Source organism: Juglans regia, chromosome 1, assembly GCF_001411555.2.
Source record: "Juglans regia cultivar Chandler chromosome 1, Walnut 2.0, whole genome shotgun sequence".
NCBI lineage: Eukaryota > Viridiplantae > Streptophyta > Magnoliopsida > Fagales > Juglandaceae > Juglans > Juglans regia.
The window spans coordinates 1,761,937-1,780,660 of record NC_049901.1 but is presented as its reverse complement, the minus strand read 5'-3'; the positions used below and the strand labels follow the sequence as shown (position 1 = coordinate 1,780,660).

The window sequence follows — 18,724 nt, the reverse complement described above, 5'->3', positions numbered from 1 at the left end:
TTTAGATTAGATTTGGGGTGAGTGAGAGAATGTGGGGTTTCGTTTTGGGGGTTCCATAAGAAGAAAATTGTTTTGGTTACTGTGAGAGGGATTGGATTTTCATGCTTTTTACAGCGTTCGGCACCACGTGGAACCGTTATAGAAAAGGGCAAAAGGGGAAAGTTGCACGCTTTGTGTGGTGCAGTGAACGCTGGAAGCATTGGTCGAGGGAGTGCCATGTAGTGTTTGCGTCTGACTATGGGTTAATGGTCGAAGCTATGTAATGTTGGCCATCGGTATTCCTAGAAAAATATATCGTTTATAAGGATACGTGGGCTCCGCATATGCTGTCCCAGCCACCTATGGTTGGTAGTCAAGATTTTTTAAAAAGAATTCTAAAGTGTCCTGAAGTATTTATAGAATTTTTTTAAAAAACAAAAACAGTTATTATAATATTAATTCGTTTTCGTCTATTAACATTAGTAGGCCCGCCATTCCCTGAGGTGCGGAAAGTAGGCCTTTTGAGGAAAGGTTAAGAAAACTTAGAAAAGCCATTTTATGGGGCAATTGATGTTGGGGCTGGGCCGGACATACCCATAGCACTATTCAGTGCGGGGACTAACAGTAGCGTTAGAAAAATAATGTTAGAGAAAAATCATTACAACAGTATATATTTTACACTCACTACATGACTATTTATAGTTGATTATTCTTAATACTCACTTAAAAAAATATGTGATTTAGATAATACTACATCATATCTACAAAATAAATACTCTCAATAGTAACTTCTACCAGAAATTGAGACAAGGCCGACCTCGAAGTTGCAGCCTAAGCAACACGTGATAGTTGAGTCCATCACATGTTCATTTCTCCCCGTTGCCTGCGCAAAGTTTTTCATAGAAAACAGTCTTTAAGAAATTACAAAAGCATCGTCGGCTGGGCTAAAAGATGCTCACGCGGCATGTCATATAATCAGGAACTCAAAACAGCACTCACTGAATCTACATTCTTAAAAAGTTAAAAGTTACACTTTCCAATTGGGAAAATGCTTCGTACAGTTACAACCTCTCTGGTCTTTGACTCTTAAAGCCGCTTAGTAGATGAATCTACTATTAGCACCATATAACAAGACAGTGACCCTACAAACTAACTATGAAGTTATTAGCTACCAACACATTGCCCAGCAGGCAAAAAGGCCTGAAGGACAGGGGCTACAGATGGACCGTGCGTGTAATGATGTTACTAGGATGGAGCGCCAAGGTAAGAGGCGAGTTGCAATATGTCACTGAATACTCCACCAGCAGTGACTTCAGCCCCAGCACCTGGTCCACGGACTATCAAAGGCTGGTTTTTGTATCTTGTTGTCGTAAAGGCAATTATATTATCTGATCCAGAGAGTTGTGCAAATGGATGATCTTTCTTGTACCTTCGCAACTCCACCACACCTTTCACATTAACCACATCAACAACCCCGACGTATCTCAATACCTTCAAATATATTGTAGGCTCATCAGAAACAGGGTAAATACCGAAGCAGAATTTCAAAAGATAAAATCAAAAGAAAAATTCCTTAAGTCTCCCATATATGACCAAGGCTGCCACAGCAAACCCGCTGAACAAACCCTGCCCAAAGAAGTCTCATGAACTTACAGAGACACTCACACAATTAACCATGGTAAATCTAGAGATCTATGGCATACCTTCCACACGTCCCACTAACAAAGATACATATTTACCTACCCATTAATTCACCTAGTCTACTCTTTCAAATAGGTTAAAACAATAAATAGCATCTTAAAGATACTCACTTCCCCCGCATCCTCAGCATCCTGTTGGTTTTTAGCCATATCCTGATCAAATTGAGGTAGTTTTTGCATAAATTCCTCAGCAGAAGCACTAGCCTGCAGCCAATCATTGGGATATCCATATCAAAGGAAAATTTTGCTCAGTAAATAAACTCTATGAGCGTCAAAATTAGTTCTTACTCTTAATGGCTCAGGCACAAGGTTTTCAATGGGAATATCAGATAGTTCTAGCCTTAGACCAGACTCCCGAGCAAGAATTATCACCTACAACATGAAAAGAAATAAGAAAATGAGGGTAAAGTGCGGGCTTTTAGTAAGTATTATCAAACAGTCAAAGTAGCATATGTATTCAGACACCCAACTGATCCAATAAGTAGGCATAACCATGTATTCACCACAACGGGGACATGCCAGCCATCTGGCTAGCTCAAGCTCTCCAATGGAAATAATTTGAAATAGCAATAGGCATATGTCAACACAAGTTAAACAGTTTGTCTCAGAAAAGAAACATGTTAAAATTGAATCGTTAGGTAAGCATAATCAATTTTCTTAGGTATTTCAACACATATCACACTGCTTTCAAATGACCCCCTTTCAAATTTAGCAATAAGTGGTGGCTAACAGAAAAAATATTATACCATTCCACTCCACTCAAATTGCAGCTACAATAAATTAAGCATATAGTACCTTTCTAGCGACATCTGTTCCAGATAGATCATCCCTAGGATCTGGCTCAGTGTAACCGGCTTGTTTTGCTTCAGCCACCACCTCACTGAAAGCTCGTTTACCTATAAAGTTGTTGAAGATGTAACTCAAAGTCCCACTGCAATAACAAAATATAAGATAAGTATATCGGTACGCATGTAAAAATGAAATCTTTATTTTTTTAGAATCGAACTAGGTTCCGGTTTCTCTATATTTTTTTTACCTTGGGCCAGGAGAAGGGTGGGGAATGCTCAATATTATTTGAATCCCCCCCAAAAGAAATCTAAAATGCAGAAAGGCAAGAAAAAAGAAGGAAAAAGGAAATAAGGGTTCTACATAACAAAACCTGAAGATGCCTTCAATCCGCAATATTTTGTCCCCGGTTTCAAGGAGACCTCGTAAAGTGCTAATGATTGGAAGACCAGCTCCAACAGTAGCTTCATAGAAGTAATGCGTATAGGATCGCCGTTGAAGAGCTCTCAACTTCAAATACTAGAATATTGCAATATACCCATGATGAATAATTGCAAGGAAAAAGATAGCATTTTTAATTCAAGTAATTATCACTTCCTCTTTTGTAGTATTAAAAATCCCCCTTAGTTGCATTGGTTTACCCTTGTTATTTATTTTCAATCGAAAGTTGGTTTTTTTTACCATGTTTGTGGATCTCTGCTGAGATTTATAGTTGATTCCTTAAAACACAACTCATCATTTGCAAATTCTTAGGTTTATATTGCTGATACAAAAAAATGAGTCTACTAATCTTGAAAGTCTGACATCAAACTACCAAGATTACCTGATCAAGTGGTCCTGAATTTGCCTTTTTGTTGGGGGTAATTACATGAATTCCTTTCCGCAACCAATCATAGTAATGGCTTGCAACAATAGAGTCAGCTGTGCAGTCTACCAAAACAGTATTTGGAATTAAATGATTCCTATGCACATGTTGTGCAAAATTTTCCAAATCAGCCACTTCTCCTTTCTCCTTTTGAAGTTCTCTCCAACTAGATAATTCAATGCCCCTAAAACCAGAGATGATAACAATTCAAGATTAATCATCATAGGATGAGAAATGCCTGAATCACCATGAATCTTATTTGACAACTAATGCATCATTAGTTTAGCTTCAAGTCATTTCCTTTTGCCTTTGTGGTGGGCAATGCCATAAGAATGTAGTGACACAAACAGTGATTTCAAGAGAGAGCAAGATCAAGGAAAAGAGGCAGCTCTGATCAAATTACAATTTCGAATTTAAATGAGACCAAGCTTTAGAAAGTTAAAAGGTTTAATTCAATTGAAACATTTTAACTTACACATCACTCAAAAGCATTGTCCTTGAGCCAATGATTCCCATCACACGCAGATCAATATTAAATTCTTCCTTAAGGACAGCTGCCTGAATTAAAAGAAAGAAAGAAAATTTTTATAAGTAAAAGGAAAAAAAGAAAGAAAGAAAGAAAGAAAGAAAAGAAATAAACAAGATTATGTACATAAGTTCAAAAGGTTGGGGTTAATTAATAAAATTGGGGTACCATCCTCTTTAAAAAAATTTATACAAGTTCAAAAATGTAATAGCCTAAGGTCTATAACTTTAAAATCCAAAACCACTTAAGAATTGTCAGCAATATATACCTTCAGTTACTAGTCAAGAGATCAATAAAGAACAGAAAAGAAAACATTATTATGACAAGAATCGACCCCAAATCAGCACTGTAGGATCTTTCTCAAGTAATTTGATGTAAAAAATAAGACATTGTACGAGGAATTCTGACATATAATTGAAATATGGAACTAAATATTGAAGAAGAGAAAATTTCTCCAAAAAAAAAAAAAAAAACCTGATCCCTTAGCTGCTCAAGTAATGTGCTACCAATCAATCCAGGTCCAATGATACCCATTGCTATGGTGGTTCTTGAAAGATAAAATCTAGAGTGCACTGCTTTTAAGGCCTTTATACAATCTTCTCGCTTGACCACCACAGTAATATTGTACTCCGAACAACCTTGAGCTATAGCACGAACATTAATATTTGCCTGCATTGTTTACATTAAGAAAATAGATGGACAATGAGAAGGAAATCATAGGAAAATTGAAATAATGAGTATGACATGTCACTGATGAAATCAAGTAAACAAAAAAATGAAAAACAGAAAATCCCAACACAAAATTGTCCATTAAGTCTATGATTAGTTGAGCATGCACAGATCAAATAAGCTTAAGTTAGATAACAAGAACCCAAATTTATAAATCAAGACACAGCATATTGATTAATGCAAACATAGATAATACCCTCACCTTTGCCAGTGCATTGAAAAGACTGGCGCTAACACCAGGCGTACTTGCCATTTTCTGGCCAACAGCCGCTAAAATGCTACAGTCTGGAATAACTGCAACCTGACCAAGGGAATTGAAGTAGAAAAATAGGAAATCAGAAATTTAGAAACAAGTACAATTAACAATATAAGCAGGTGCTGCTCTTGTATGCGTCCCGTGTACCTGGGCTATGCCTAGTTCTCATCAATAAAATCCTTATTTATTGATTAAAAAAAACAATATAAGCAAGTGAACAAAAAGAGAGGAAAAATTATATGGCTTTGAGACTCATATTCTAAAAGGAGTTCAAAGCTGAGAAAGAATTGTCCTATGATAGAGAGTTTCCAGTAAATTGAACTCATTTTCTTACTATTATTATCTTTATAAGTACAAAATTTCATTAAAAAGTGCAAAAGGCATAACCTAGGTACATAGGATGTATAAATGAGAAATACTTATCAAGATGTAAATAAAGATATAAGAAAGAAGTTTAAGCCCATTAAACCCATTAAAGTCTTATTAGTCAATCTCTTGTAATTAGGTTGAGAAGTTGAATAAATCAAAGTATCCACCTGAGATAGACGCCCAGCATCCAAAGCTTGACGAAATCTAGACTTCAATGCCTCAGCAACTGCTTTTACTTCCTTCTCGGGCACAGCGAAACACACAGAATGCTCACTACTAGCCTACAACGCAAATTAAAGTGCATCGTCAATGTTGTACCATCACAAATACCATAAAATTAAAAGGGAAGATAAAGGTTTTTTTATCGGTAAAAACTGAAGATACAGTAACCTGAGATATCATAATAACATTAGCTCCCACATCTTTTACAGCACCAAAAATAGCATGAGCTGTACCTGGAACACCAGCCATTCCAGTTCTGAAAAGAAAAACAAAAAGTTAGAAGGAATGTAGTAAGTGGAGGTAAAAAGAAAACACAATACTTTTTATAGTGCAAGTACAGGAAATTTATCAATTCAAAAAATAGGCAGCGAAAATCACTACAATCCGTGGCTCACCCCTCAACATTTACAAGGGCTAAATTGTCTATTGTTGCAAATCCTTTGACAAGAGACTCCACACTTTGGCCATCTTCTTCATTGACCATAGGGTGGCATATCTTTGTTCCAGGAGAGGAGAGGTTGAAAATATTCCTTATTTTAATTGGAATGTTATACCGCATCACTGGAATTATGGTACGCGGGTGTAACACATTCGCCCCAAAATATGACTGCACATTTTTTGAAGTTTGTGTTAAAATGTGTATAGAAATTCTCAACTTTGAGGGAGATGCGTGTGCTCAAGCTCACCATTTCCCATGCCTCTTGATAAGACAGTGTCTGGAGAACTACTGCCTCGCTGACTGCAGATGAGATGATTATCAGCATTAAATTAAAATGACAATAATATTGTTTCTGAACATCCAGAAAGGCATTAACTCAATATTTGAATGATTTTGCAAGCAACATATGGAAAGGTAGATCCTTAGAACTAATAAATTTTTCAGGCATGGATTCAAATCTTAATGTGATTGGTAATACAGTAGACAAGCATCAATATGAGGGCCATTACAAACCTTTTCTGGGATCTGCACTGTACACACCATCAACATCTGTCCAAATTGTGACTTGACGGGCCCTGAACAGAGCACCCATGATGGCAGCAGAGAAGTCACTCCCATCTCTCTTTAAGGTAGTAGGAATATTTTGTGGTGTGCTGGCAATAAAACCTGTCGCAATGATTATCTTAGATGGATTTTGGTGATACCACTTCTCAAGTCTTTTTTCTGATTCCAAGTAATCAGGATCAACTTGGTTAGCACCAGTAGGATTTACTATAAGGACTTCTCTTGTATCCATCCATTTGCTGTCCATTCCCTTCTGCAGGAGCCAACACAAAAATAAACGGGTATGAATAAGATAGTTGGAAAAGTGACATCTAGCAGATTCTTTAAAAAATGGGCGAATAATCACCCAACCTTTCTAATAACAGACGACAACATCTGAGCAGACCACAGCTCTCCGTGTCCAACAACAAAATCCATAAAAGATTCTGTTACATGACCAGCTGTAAGTCATGAAGCATGTAAGTCAATACTATTTGTGGAAACCCTAATCTCCCCAAAATGAACCAAAATATCAATAAATATAGTGTGACTGTGTCAGTAGATGAAATCGGATAACAAAATATAAGAAGGAATCATTCACAAGCAAGTTGCAAGTAAAAGATCGTGAAACAGGCAAGGGTTTTTTTTTTTTATCTTAAGCCGAAGAAGAAAAAATTAGGCATGGGTTTGGCATATAGTAAAAGGATGGAGGTACACAAGCACAGATGTGCACGTGTGTATGTGTGTGAAGCAAAAGGGAGATTGAAAATGGTCCAATACCTATATATATTGCACGAAGCATTGCTTTAAGGTTACTGATGTCATCATGCAACTGTGATAAGAAACTACCAAGCTCATCCCCATCTAGTAGGTCAAGCGCAACTGATCTATGTTTTTCTAAAACAGCATCCAATGCAGATACATAGGAGTCATCTCGTGATTGAGCTTTTTCGATGAGGTCATACATCATATCTGTGACCTTTGACATTGCAGAGACAACCACCAACTTCCTTTCTGAATCATCCTCAACAATAATATCTGCAACATTCTTAATTCTTTCTGAGCTTGCAACACAGGTACCACCAAATTTATGAACAGACCATGTGTCACCTTTGGGGAGCTGAACTTTTTCCGCCGATTCATCCAGTAAAACATCTGCTAGTAAATAGACAACATTAGAATTATAGTCCACAAAATCATAAGCATGAGTTCAAATATCTTGTGACACAGAAGTAGATAAAGAACCTGTAACTGAAGTAAAGATACGAGTATTTGAAGTCTCTTTGCTTCCCCGACAAGAAACAAAACCCATTCTGAAAAATTAAAAGTAAAGAAGCTGGCTTCATAAATATATAAACCACAAAACAATAGAAACACAATATTTGCAGAAAACATAGAACTGAATAGCTTCTTTAGAAGAAAGGACAATATGAGGATGTCTTCATATAATTTACGTATGATATAGGATTTCCCATCTGAACTGCAAGATATTGTTCAATTAAGAAATTGCAGCAACAGATAGTGTTCAATTAAGAAATTGCAGCGACCTAATATGAATAATTGAATAAAACAAGTACAATTATCAAGCATACACATGACATCTTACAACGTGAATATTGTTCAATTAAGAAATTGCAGCAACAGATAGTGTTCAATTAAGAAATTGCAGTGACCTAATATGAATAATTGAATAAAACAAGTACAATTATCAAGCATACACATGACATCTTACAACGTGACCCTAAGCATGATAGTATCACAAACATAAAACATGGAATTACAATTTCGAAATTTGTTCTACAAATTATATACAGTTCAAGTAAAGAAAAGAAACCTCACAAACAGACTTTGATTAGTTTCTCCCTGGCAGCCCCCCCCCCCCCCAAAAAAAAAAAAAAATCAAATTCAAACACAGCTAGACACAGAACTTAAGATCAATTATGATCCCATCTAATGTCATTACTCCATATTAGTTCAGGGACAAAAGTAGAGAAGGTCATTATCTTAAAATCCAATTCAATTATTAGGGGTCAGACTTCCATTCTATCCAAACTATCTTTATAATCTGCCTCACCTTCCTATTTGTTATATCATTCTTCGCTCCATCAATCCATGTTGTTTTAGGACTCTCTCTACCTCTTTTGACTCCTTCAACTGACCTAAATTGCTCTCATCTTGTACGGTAAATCCACTTTCAAGAACTGCTCTACCTTGCATCAGGCAAATGACACCTAATTCTAATCCATCTCCTACATTAGTTCAGCTGTAGCTAGGGTCCGGTTCTACGCTTTGATGAGGTGACTGCAATTGGTATAGCGGAATAACTATAAGGAAACCACAGCCAGTCCATCCAATACTAAAGCTTATATTCAAAATTAACCAAAATCCCGTTTGCTTTCGGAGAAAATGCAGGAAAACAAACCAAACCAAAACTCGAGATCTTATACATTTGTGAGTTTTCCATAAATACCTGAGAACTGTTTGAAAATCCGTTCATTCGTTTCCTTTAGTTTCTCGGGAACCAAGCAGAATCTAAAGTTGGGAAATAATAAGGGAAAGTAAAAACAAAGCGAGCATACCGGAAAATAGAAGAACGGAGAGGAAGGAAGAATGAACGGTATTGGCAGATCTTCTTCGTCTTCGTGTCGCGAGCCAATGAGTTCGGTGACAGAATGTGCGGAGAGTGAGAGATGGCAACTGAGAGCGAAGGCATGGCTGCGTCGCGAGGAGGGGGCCGGGGGGTGGTTTGGCTTCTGGCGAGTTGGGAAACTTGGGACTCTGACTGGCAGCCTTTCGCTATGAACTTTGCTGACGGTGGTGATACGTGATACATTAATTTTATAATTAATAATTCCGATATATTAATAATCTTTCAATCTTTTCATAATTTCTATATTTTGCGGTTCAATTAGGCTAATTAAAATTATAATTTCACTTTAATTAGTAAACAAAATCTCATAATCTTAATGTCTTTCATTTTCCTTTCCATATTACTCCACTGTCCGAGATTGTTTTATAATATATGAACAAATAAAATCTTGCCACGTTAGATTCGGAGCTCAGTCATTCGTGCTACGGTGATCAGTTCAGCACTTTCAGTGGCTCGGATCAGGTGGACTGCTCTGACTCTCTGCGTGGTCCCGTTTGAATGTGACTCCACTTTTATTTCTATATATATATATATATATATATATATATTAACAGTTATATAACGTGTAAAACATGTTTATCTATTTGTTTAATTAAAAATAATGTGTTTAAAAATAATATGATTTATAAAATAATATATTTTTTTAAAGAAAATTAATTAGTTAACAAGCATCATAATGATAACAAAACGTTACAGTAATATGAGTAATATAAAAATTAAAAAATTTTGAATATTTAACGATAATTTTCTTAACAAAATATATTAATTGTGTAGAATTCAACCACAATACTCAATGACTCACGGCGTATTGAAAAAATATTGAATCTTTTATTTTTATATTACTCTTACATTTTTTCATTATTAAAGTAAATCTTTTCTATTTTAAAAATTTTAAAAATATTATAATGGTAGAAAATCAATTTATCTAAATAATTTTAGTTAATTAAGAATATTATGAGATTTAAATTATATTAAAAACTCTAATTATTTATATAATTTTACTCTCTTAAAAATATTTAATAAAAGTCTATCATTTATTTTACTGTATAGTATTGTTTGCGATCACTGTTCATACTGTAGCACTGTTCGGCACTGTTGACTACTGTAGCATGTTCATGCTATTCGCAATGTTTATTACTGTAGCACTATATACTATTTATTACTGTTCACGTCGTTTATAGCCACTTAAAGGAGATACTAGTGGTTATATAACGTGCAAAGCACGTTTATCTATTTGTCTAATTGAAAATGATAAGTCTAAAAAAATAATATGATGTGTAAAAATAATAGGTTTTTGTAAAGAAAATTAATTAGTTAATAATTTATTGCACAAGAGTAGGAAAATAAATTTTAACAAACATTATAATGATAACAAAACGTTACAGTAATATGAGTAATATGAAAATTAAAAAATTTTAGATATTTTAACAATAGTTTTCTTAGCAAAACATATGAATTGTGTATAATTCAACCATAATACTTAATGACCCAGAGATAACTGAAAAAATAGATAATCTTTTATTTCTATATTGCTCTCGCATTTTTTTATCATTAAAGTAAGTATTTTATATTTTAAAAACTCTAAAAATATTATAATAGTAAAAAATCATTTTATCTAAATAATTTTAGTTAATTAAGAATATTATGAGATTTAAATTATATTAAAAAATCTAATTATTTATATGATTTTACTCTCTTAAAAATATTTAATAAAATTCTATCATTTATTTTACTGTTTAGCACTGTTTATTACTATCCATGAGCACTGTTTATCATTGTAGCATATTACTGTAACATTGTTCGATACTGTTGATTAATGTAGCATGTTTCAAACTATTTATTATTATAGCACCATGCACTATTTGTTACTGTTCATATTGTTATAGCTACTTTTAAGTTGAAGGAAATATAATATATATATATATATATATATTAAAGAATTCATTTTTGTACAGAGAATAAAGACTCCATTTGGATTTTTTTTTTGGCTGTAAAAATGGCGTCACCTATATATGCATTGTAATTGATTATATAAATACAATTTTCAAAAATTTTACTAAATATCTGCAATTGATCAAAGCCATTCACTGTGGAGTACGCTTTTTTATCTTAAATATATCTAAGAAAAAAATGTCATTTAAAAAAAAGAAAGAAGTAAAAGGACTCTCACAGTATTTCAAAAATTATAGACAGACTTTTATTAATAATAAACAAACAAAATATGACATCAAATCCACCTAACAAGCTTAGTAACACAGCTACAAAATAAAATTGGGTAAGTTTTGACTTGACCTTTTGCTTATGTAAAGGAAATTAAAATCGAGAGTTTCTCTTAATTGGCAATGATATATTTTTATTATCCTTTTTTCATCACTATATGTAATATTAAATAATAGAAAAAATATCTCTAGTATTATTTGTGACAACGTAGAGCCACAAATAAATTAGATTGTTACTACATTTATCCTCCGTTAATATTTAAGACTCATTTAGATATTAAAATGAGTTGAATCTTTTATAAATAATAATTAATTAAGATGGTAGAGTGAGTTTTATGAAATTCACTTAAGATAATTTTAGATTTGTTTAGTTTTTTTTTTTTTTTAAATAAACTAATATATTTTAATATTAAGATGAATTTAAATATATTTATAAAAAGTTAAAAAAAATTATGAGTCTCAATATAAAGAAGTATTGAGTTGAATGATGTTTAAAGACTTAATTATATGTTTAGACGTTGAGTTAGATTTAAATTTAAACTCAATTCCGATGAATTAAGATGAGTCCATTCTGAACAAGGGCTTAATCGTCATGTATTCAAGCATGCAGCATTGACTATGGAATCGTTAATGAGGTAAAGGATGACGTTTTTCAGCCACGTAGAGAGTCACGAGACATGATTACGTAAAGTTAATGTAGTTGGTGCGTGCAACCATCGGCATTTGACACCATTTTCTTCTTTGATGGGGGAGCTTTGTCAAAAGACAATGGCAAGCAGCTCATTTCAACTAATTCAATTGGCTAAATGGAACGTAATTACAAGAGTGATTTGATTCTTCATCCTTCACTAGTACGTGTTTGTTCATTGCACAATGATCTATGAGAAACATTCAATATATGACCTTCAATAGACTGTTATACTTTGAAGTACACGTGTTCTGGAATAATTTTTTCTTGCATAAAACATGTTTGCCACTCTGTTTTATAGTGAAAAAAAAAAGGATAGACATATATATTAACGAACAAATAATTGACTAGTATGAGTACAGTAGTTACCGGCTCTTCTTTTACTTTATTTCTTAAATAATTAACCTGTCTCTTATATTAATTATTAAGTATCCAACCATTAATTTAAAAATATTAATACTGTTAGATATTAATTTAATTAAATATTTAACCTTCGTAATCATAACTACAATAATACAAGTGTTAAATAAATTAGTATAGATTGTTTTGTTTTTATTGGGTTGGGCTGCAGTATCGATAGCTTGGTCAAACATTTCCTTTCCGGATAGGGCTAAATATCGCCCATAAAAAAATGTAATGGAATTAATGAAATAAATTTGGACATTCCAAACATAAGTTTTTGCGTGACTTCTTCCTTGGCATTGAAAGTTTCAAAAGCTCCTGATTTGGGTTTCCTTATAAAACATGTTTTTGTATTACAGTTGTCAGTTGGATAGGGTCTTCCCCTCTGACCCGTCAATGATCATTGTTTTATGTTTCTCTCTCCCTCCTTAGTCCTGGCCCCCCCAAGCCAATCTATAAGGACCCCTCCCCTGTTCACACATATTTCGTTTTATGAAAACCAACCCCATTCTTCTGCGAATCCCATCACCTGCGATTTTTCTGGGATCCACGTAAAAAGTTAGCACACTTATTTTTACGCATGTGATAGAATTTAATTTCTTTGGGGTTTGCCACTATCCATATCTCTATTGCTTTATACCTTCTTGAAGCCCTCAGAAAGGCCATTTTTATGGCTCTCACCCTTACTTCCCCTTCACACTATCATTTCATGACTCCTCTTTCTCGTGTCGGCAACATTTTTGTTGGACGAAAAGGAGGGTCGTCTTTGATCTTTGAGAGTTTGAATCCTGAGATTTCAAAAAACTCAACCCTAACACGCGAAGAAAGCCCTCGAGGAGATCAGAAACTTCCTCGTGTTACATGCCAACAAGAGAATCCCCTGCAAGAATATATAGGTGGCCTTGGTGATCAAGTAGACGCAACACGTTTTTACGGAGAAAGGGCTCAAGACAAATCTGGTATTTTGATGATTGATATACCATTCCACGAAGAGAAAATCATGCAAGAAAATAAACATCATATAATATTTCAAAAGGGTATAATGCATGATATGGACACGAAAGATCAGAACTCCAGCGCTTTGGTGAATGATCAAGGATCGGATTCTTTTGAAACGACGAAATTTGGGGGGGTTAAGGCCGGGGCTCTCAAGTCGCGGAAGAGGCCTGCCAGGCTGGTTGTGCCGGCTGCATATTGTCCTGAGATCGAATCTGGTGAAATGGGTAGGAAGTTGGAGAACAAGGAATTTGAGGTCGAAGGGAGAAATTTCGTATTGGCAAGCAGGAAAGGAAGAAGAATGGTCATGGAAGATGGGTATGGGGCTATGCTTGATATTCTGGGAGATCCTAAGCAGGTAGGTAATCGTATATCATGTGCTCATAATTTCAGAAGAATGTGATCTTTAAGCTCTTCCGTATCTCATTTATAAGTTAATGATCAAAAGCGTGGCGATTATTAGTCTTGGAAAGCTTTATATATATAATTACTACGCATATATATTCCTTATTTTTGGAGTAATATTTTCGCTACATATATACTAATTATTGCCCTTAATAATATCAATGAATTCCAAACATGCAATGATCACTTGCTCAGTATCGATCTCGATAACTGTAAAACCTCTCCCTTTTTTCAGCTTCATTTGTTTTTTCAGGCCATTTGGTTTTGGAACTTAGTCTATCTTTTCATATATATGATCAACAAATTAGACTAGTTTGATTATATTCAAATGAAATAAGAAGAGATATTTTGTTAACGTATAGTTGAATAAAATATTGTACATTATAATATAATTTTTATTTTGAAATTTAAAAAAATTGAATTATTTATTATATTTTATTTAAAAGTTTAAAAAAATTATAATGATTATATGATATGAGATTAGATGAGATAGTTTAGTTTTGTATAATCAAACCAGCCCAATGAATATGGTACATATATTTCATCTGCAGGCACTTTTTGCCGTGATTGATGGGCATGGAGGTCATGCTGCCGCCGATTATGTTGCCAAAAACTTAGGAAGGAACATTGTAGAAGCCCTTGATAATGTCGGCGAAGAAGATGATCAGTTGGAAAAAGCTATTCGCAAAGGCTACTCGGTCACCGACGAGGAATTTCTCAGTCAGGTACATATAAATTTAACTGCATTTAACATGTACATTGAGCTTTTCAACCCCATCATGAGTTCATAATGGTATATATATATATATATATATATATATATATATGAAGTATTTAAGTAATTAACTTGACTCGGTCTTTATAAACTAGAAGATTCAGTACGCTAGCTTCTGGGCGGGCATTCCACGTACAGCGCATTCAATTTTATATTGGATTTACCGGCACATTCAATATTCGAAAGAACTGGAGAGAGTTGACCACGTCCTTTTCCCTCTTAAAAAAGTCTCGCCTAATTAACAAAGTGCATGCATGCCTAAAACATGATCAGTACTCATGCATGATTACAACATGTATCATAATACCACTCGATCGTAGAGAATATATATGGATTTACGTACGTACGTACGTACGTACGTACATTGAATCATCCATGAATTAATTTACATGATTTGTCGACAATACACGTAAATTTACTTGCATGAAATGATCTTTAATTACCCTCATGCAGGAGATAAGTAGTGGAGCATGTGTAGCTAGCGTGCTATTAAAGGACGGAGAGTTGCATGTAGCAAGTGCGGGTGACTGCAGAGTAGTTTTGAGTCGAGAAGGATTAGCTACTGTTTTGACAAATGACCACCGTCCAAGTAGGGAAGATGAGCGTCTTCGAATCCAAAACTCCGTAAGTATTTATTGATCAATATTCATGTCTCCTTTTATTCTTCGGTTCGTAGCTACAGCCTTTTCTTTTCCCACCCTCTGGCCTCGTAATTAATTAAGTTAAAAAGAGTATATTATACTGAGCTATATTGTATATATTTATGACGCGTACGTACTGTTGCAGGGTGGTTTTGTGCATTGCCGGAATGGAGTGTGGAGAGTTCAAGGATCACTTGCAGTATCTAGAGCCATCGGGGACCTACATTTGAAAGACTGGGTCATATCCGAACCCGATATTAAAAGCCTTCGTATAACTTCGGACTACGACTTCTTGATAATGGCTTCTGATGGATTGTGGGATAAGGTACAGTACTAATATATACCTTTCAGGGCAAAGCAAAATACTTAATTAGCGAAAACATGAACTAGACTATATATATATATATATAGTTCCCTAGCAAGTCGAATTAATTGTCCTTGCGTCTGTGATCGATCAGGTAAATGATCAGGAGGCAGTTGATGTGGTTTCGAGAGAGAAGAATCTGCTAAAGTCTTGCAAACAACTTGTAGATATTTCTTGTAGCCGAGGCAACATAGATGACATAACTGTTATGGTGATCAATCTTCAATATTTTGCTGTATCCGGTTCATGTTGATCACGCATCTCAGCTTGCATGCACCTACGGGATCGCGAAGGATATTGATGGAACAATGCTGTATGTAGATGGTTTTGCACCTACGGGCAAATGCTAATTCAACAGAGTAAAGGCAATATTAAGGGTAAAAGTGTGACTAAGGAACAATCAAGGAAGAAAAGAATTGCCAGCTTGCAGACATTGCAAGAAAACTGTTTGGCTGTGGAAGAGTCTGATAAGGGAGAAAATGAAGTACCCTTGGGTCAATGATGGGAGGAGGTTTAAAACTTGGTTTGCCCTCTTGCTTGTTCCTTTTTTTAGTCAAAAAAGTATCAGAATTTTGATGGATTTGTTTAATTCGTCGTTGCAGTCCATTTATTCAAGTTTGTAATAATATTGATGACTCAACCCATTGTTTTGTTGATGGTGTGGGTTATGAAAGTGATCTAAGTTGCTTATACTACTACCTATCACAATATTTTTTAAGGGGGAAAAAAAAAAAAAAAAAAAAAGGAAGAAGAAGAAGATGGTTTTGCACCGTCGTACCGCCAGACAATTTTGCCAACAAATAAAAAATAATAATTTTTACAGTTCTAAAATAGATAAGTCCGCTCATTTATAAAAAAAATGGATTATATTTTTAAAAAGTAAAAAAAAAAAACTATTCTTTATTAGTGATCAATTCACTTTTTTACAAAAAAAAAAAACTTATACAAAATTTATTTATTTAAAATTTGTACCAGTCATAATTAGATGGGGATAGAATTCAAGTTTATATTTATTTTAAATAATCTTTTGTTTTCTTTTTATTCTCCTATATATTGTCAAATCAATTCTTTGATTCACTTGTTACCGGAGACAAGAAAGTCTTATAGTCAAGATTATAATTTGCAATCCCAAAAGAGTGTATAAAGAAAATGATATCCTAATTTTATGGATATACCGACAATTTTAGCATAATACACGTACTTTTTATATTTGTGAGCATAGAAGTTGAAAAAAATCTCAAAACTAATTAACTATTGTAAAAATTAAATCCTCTTATACTATCATGTACATTAAGAACCAAAATGAAGAACAAAAATATATTAGGGCCTATAAGCCTAAAAGGCTAAACTCAAAAGAGGCATTATTAATTTTGGGCCCTTGGCCATCAAAAGGTCTGTTGATGTCGTAGTTTGCAGTCTAAGCAATTATGCGTTGAGTCAATCCGTTCTTATAAATATGGAGAAATGAGGGCTCGAGATCAATGTTTTGAATACCGTACCGGACGTCGTACCGGTCAAGGCACTAGAACGAAATATTTCGATACCGGTACCGTTTCGGGATAGCGTTTCGAGATAACATTTCGGGATAGTCGATATATAAATAAATTATATATATAAATATATATAAAAATTATAAATAATCTAGTCTAAATTAGGGATTAAAAAATAAATTTGTAGTTTGAAAAAATGAAAAAAAAAAAAAAACATACAGGCCGAAATATCGGCCGGTATTGGCCGGTATTGGCCAAAATATAGGCCGGTACAGGCCGAAATTCAGTCCAAAATAGCCGATACAGGCCGAAATTCAGTCCAAAATAGCCGTACCGGCCGGTACGGTACGAAATTTAAAACTTTGCTCGAGATGGTGAAAATCACCTCTAATCATGCCTAAGTCAGTTTGGGTTCTCAGTCTATAATTTAAACGCATTCAAATGAAAATGCTTATAGAGTTTTTTGCCTCTACGAGAGGGGTATATATCTAGTTAGGGTGGTTTCTTGGCAAGTCGATCGTGGTGGTGTTGCTTTGTACTCAAGTCGTGCCATCTCCCGACATTCTATCATGCGACAGGTCATCCATGCTTGATCGTGGCAGCCGCTGCCAGTCTAGGGTTCACGTTGTGATGTGTCCGTCCTCGACCTTTATTAAATACGACATGGTCTCAGCATGACACACTGATGGGGATCAAGGTGGGCCTACTCTTAAAGATCCTTTGCAAGTTTCAGATTGACCAATTACAAAATCAAGGGCCAAGAAGATCAAGGAAGCAATGCAATGATTGTTGCAATCCACTTGGGATGAAGTTAGAAAGAGCCCAACACTCAAAATGGGTTTGAAAGAAAGAAAACCAGTTTTGATCTACTTGATTCAAACTATGGAATACATGACTTAAAGATAAGGCCTATTGTTATTGGAAGCTTCCAATTTTATTAAATAATTTATTTTATTAGTTTAGAAGTGGGTTTGAAGATGCCTGACCCAGATGTCTTGTTTCTTATGAACTAAGATTTTCGGGAATGCCTTGTATTTTGGCCAATAATTTATTTGGAAAGTTACTTTTTAAGAACTAGGGTTTCAAGAGATTACTGTAGCGTTACTGTAGACGCGACATTGTTCATCCAGGGGCATTTTGGGTAAAATGGGCTTTATTTTGGTTAAGATTTTAATTATGTTTGGTTTAAATACTCTTTTATAGCCTCATTTGAAGTTTTAGACAATATTGAATTTTATTTGTGAGTTGAGTTTACTCCTCTTGTTCTTGATTGAATTTTTGAACTTATCAAAGGTAAATCACAATCTTTGTGGCGTTCATCCTTGTAATTTGAGTTCTTGATACGAGTTATTCAACGGGTCTAGATTTTAATATAATCTAGGTTTTCTCATCGAGTTTAGATTCTCCATCCATTGACTTGATTTTAGATTTCTTATGGAGTTTTCAAATTGATTGTGGGTTCAAGGGATTTCATTCACATGGGTTCATATCACACGCCCACCTTCCAGGTTTGTCCAGTCTTTGGCGCCTAAGAATCAGGATTGTCTCTGACATTGCGTATGTGGATTGTTGGCCAGTAGTGGTGTCAGGCCTTCTAACTCAAGGATCCACGTTCTGCGCGTGCAACTTTACTGCTCCTTTATAGTCTTCCTGGGCCAAACTCGCTCTTCTCGGCCTGGC

At 34.6% G+C, this 18,724-nt stretch overlaps 2 protein-coding genes across 2 annotated transcripts; one reads left to right on the top strand and one right to left on the bottom strand.

Annotated features, from left to right (window-relative positions):
• Positions 1-919: 919 nt before the first annotated feature.
• LOC109001407 (bifunctional aspartokinase/homoserine dehydrogenase 1, chloroplastic-like) lies at positions 920-9,222 on the bottom strand. Its single transcript, XM_018978669.2, has 18 exons — positions 8,994-9,222; positions 7,660-7,727; positions 7,195-7,569; positions 6,787-6,875; positions 6,385-6,688; positions 6,119-6,171; positions 5,828-6,039; positions 5,601-5,688; positions 5,378-5,491; positions 4,788-4,886; positions 4,331-4,525; positions 3,806-3,888; positions 3,289-3,514; positions 2,839-2,984; positions 2,475-2,610; positions 1,968-2,051; positions 1,791-1,883; positions 920-1,470 (listed from the first exon to the last, which is right to left on the bottom strand). The coding sequence occupies exons 1-18, from the start codon at positions 9,125-9,127 to the stop codon at positions 1,225-1,227; spliced, it is 2,745 nt and encodes a 914-aa protein (XP_018834214.2). The 5' UTR covers positions 9,128-9,222; the 3' UTR covers positions 920-1,224.
• Positions 9,223-12,860: 3,638 nt separating this feature from the next.
• LOC109001274 (probable protein phosphatase 2C 2) lies at positions 12,861-16,298 on the top strand. The gene is made up of 5 exons (XM_018978475.2): positions 12,861-13,727; positions 14,326-14,499; positions 15,003-15,173; positions 15,336-15,515; positions 15,649-16,298. Exons 1-5 carry the CDS (start codon positions 13,044-13,046, stop codon positions 15,805-15,807), a joined length of 1,368 nt encoding a protein of 455 aa, XP_018834020.1. The 5' UTR covers positions 12,861-13,043; the 3' UTR covers positions 15,808-16,298.
• Positions 16,299-18,724: the final 2,426 nt, after the last annotated feature.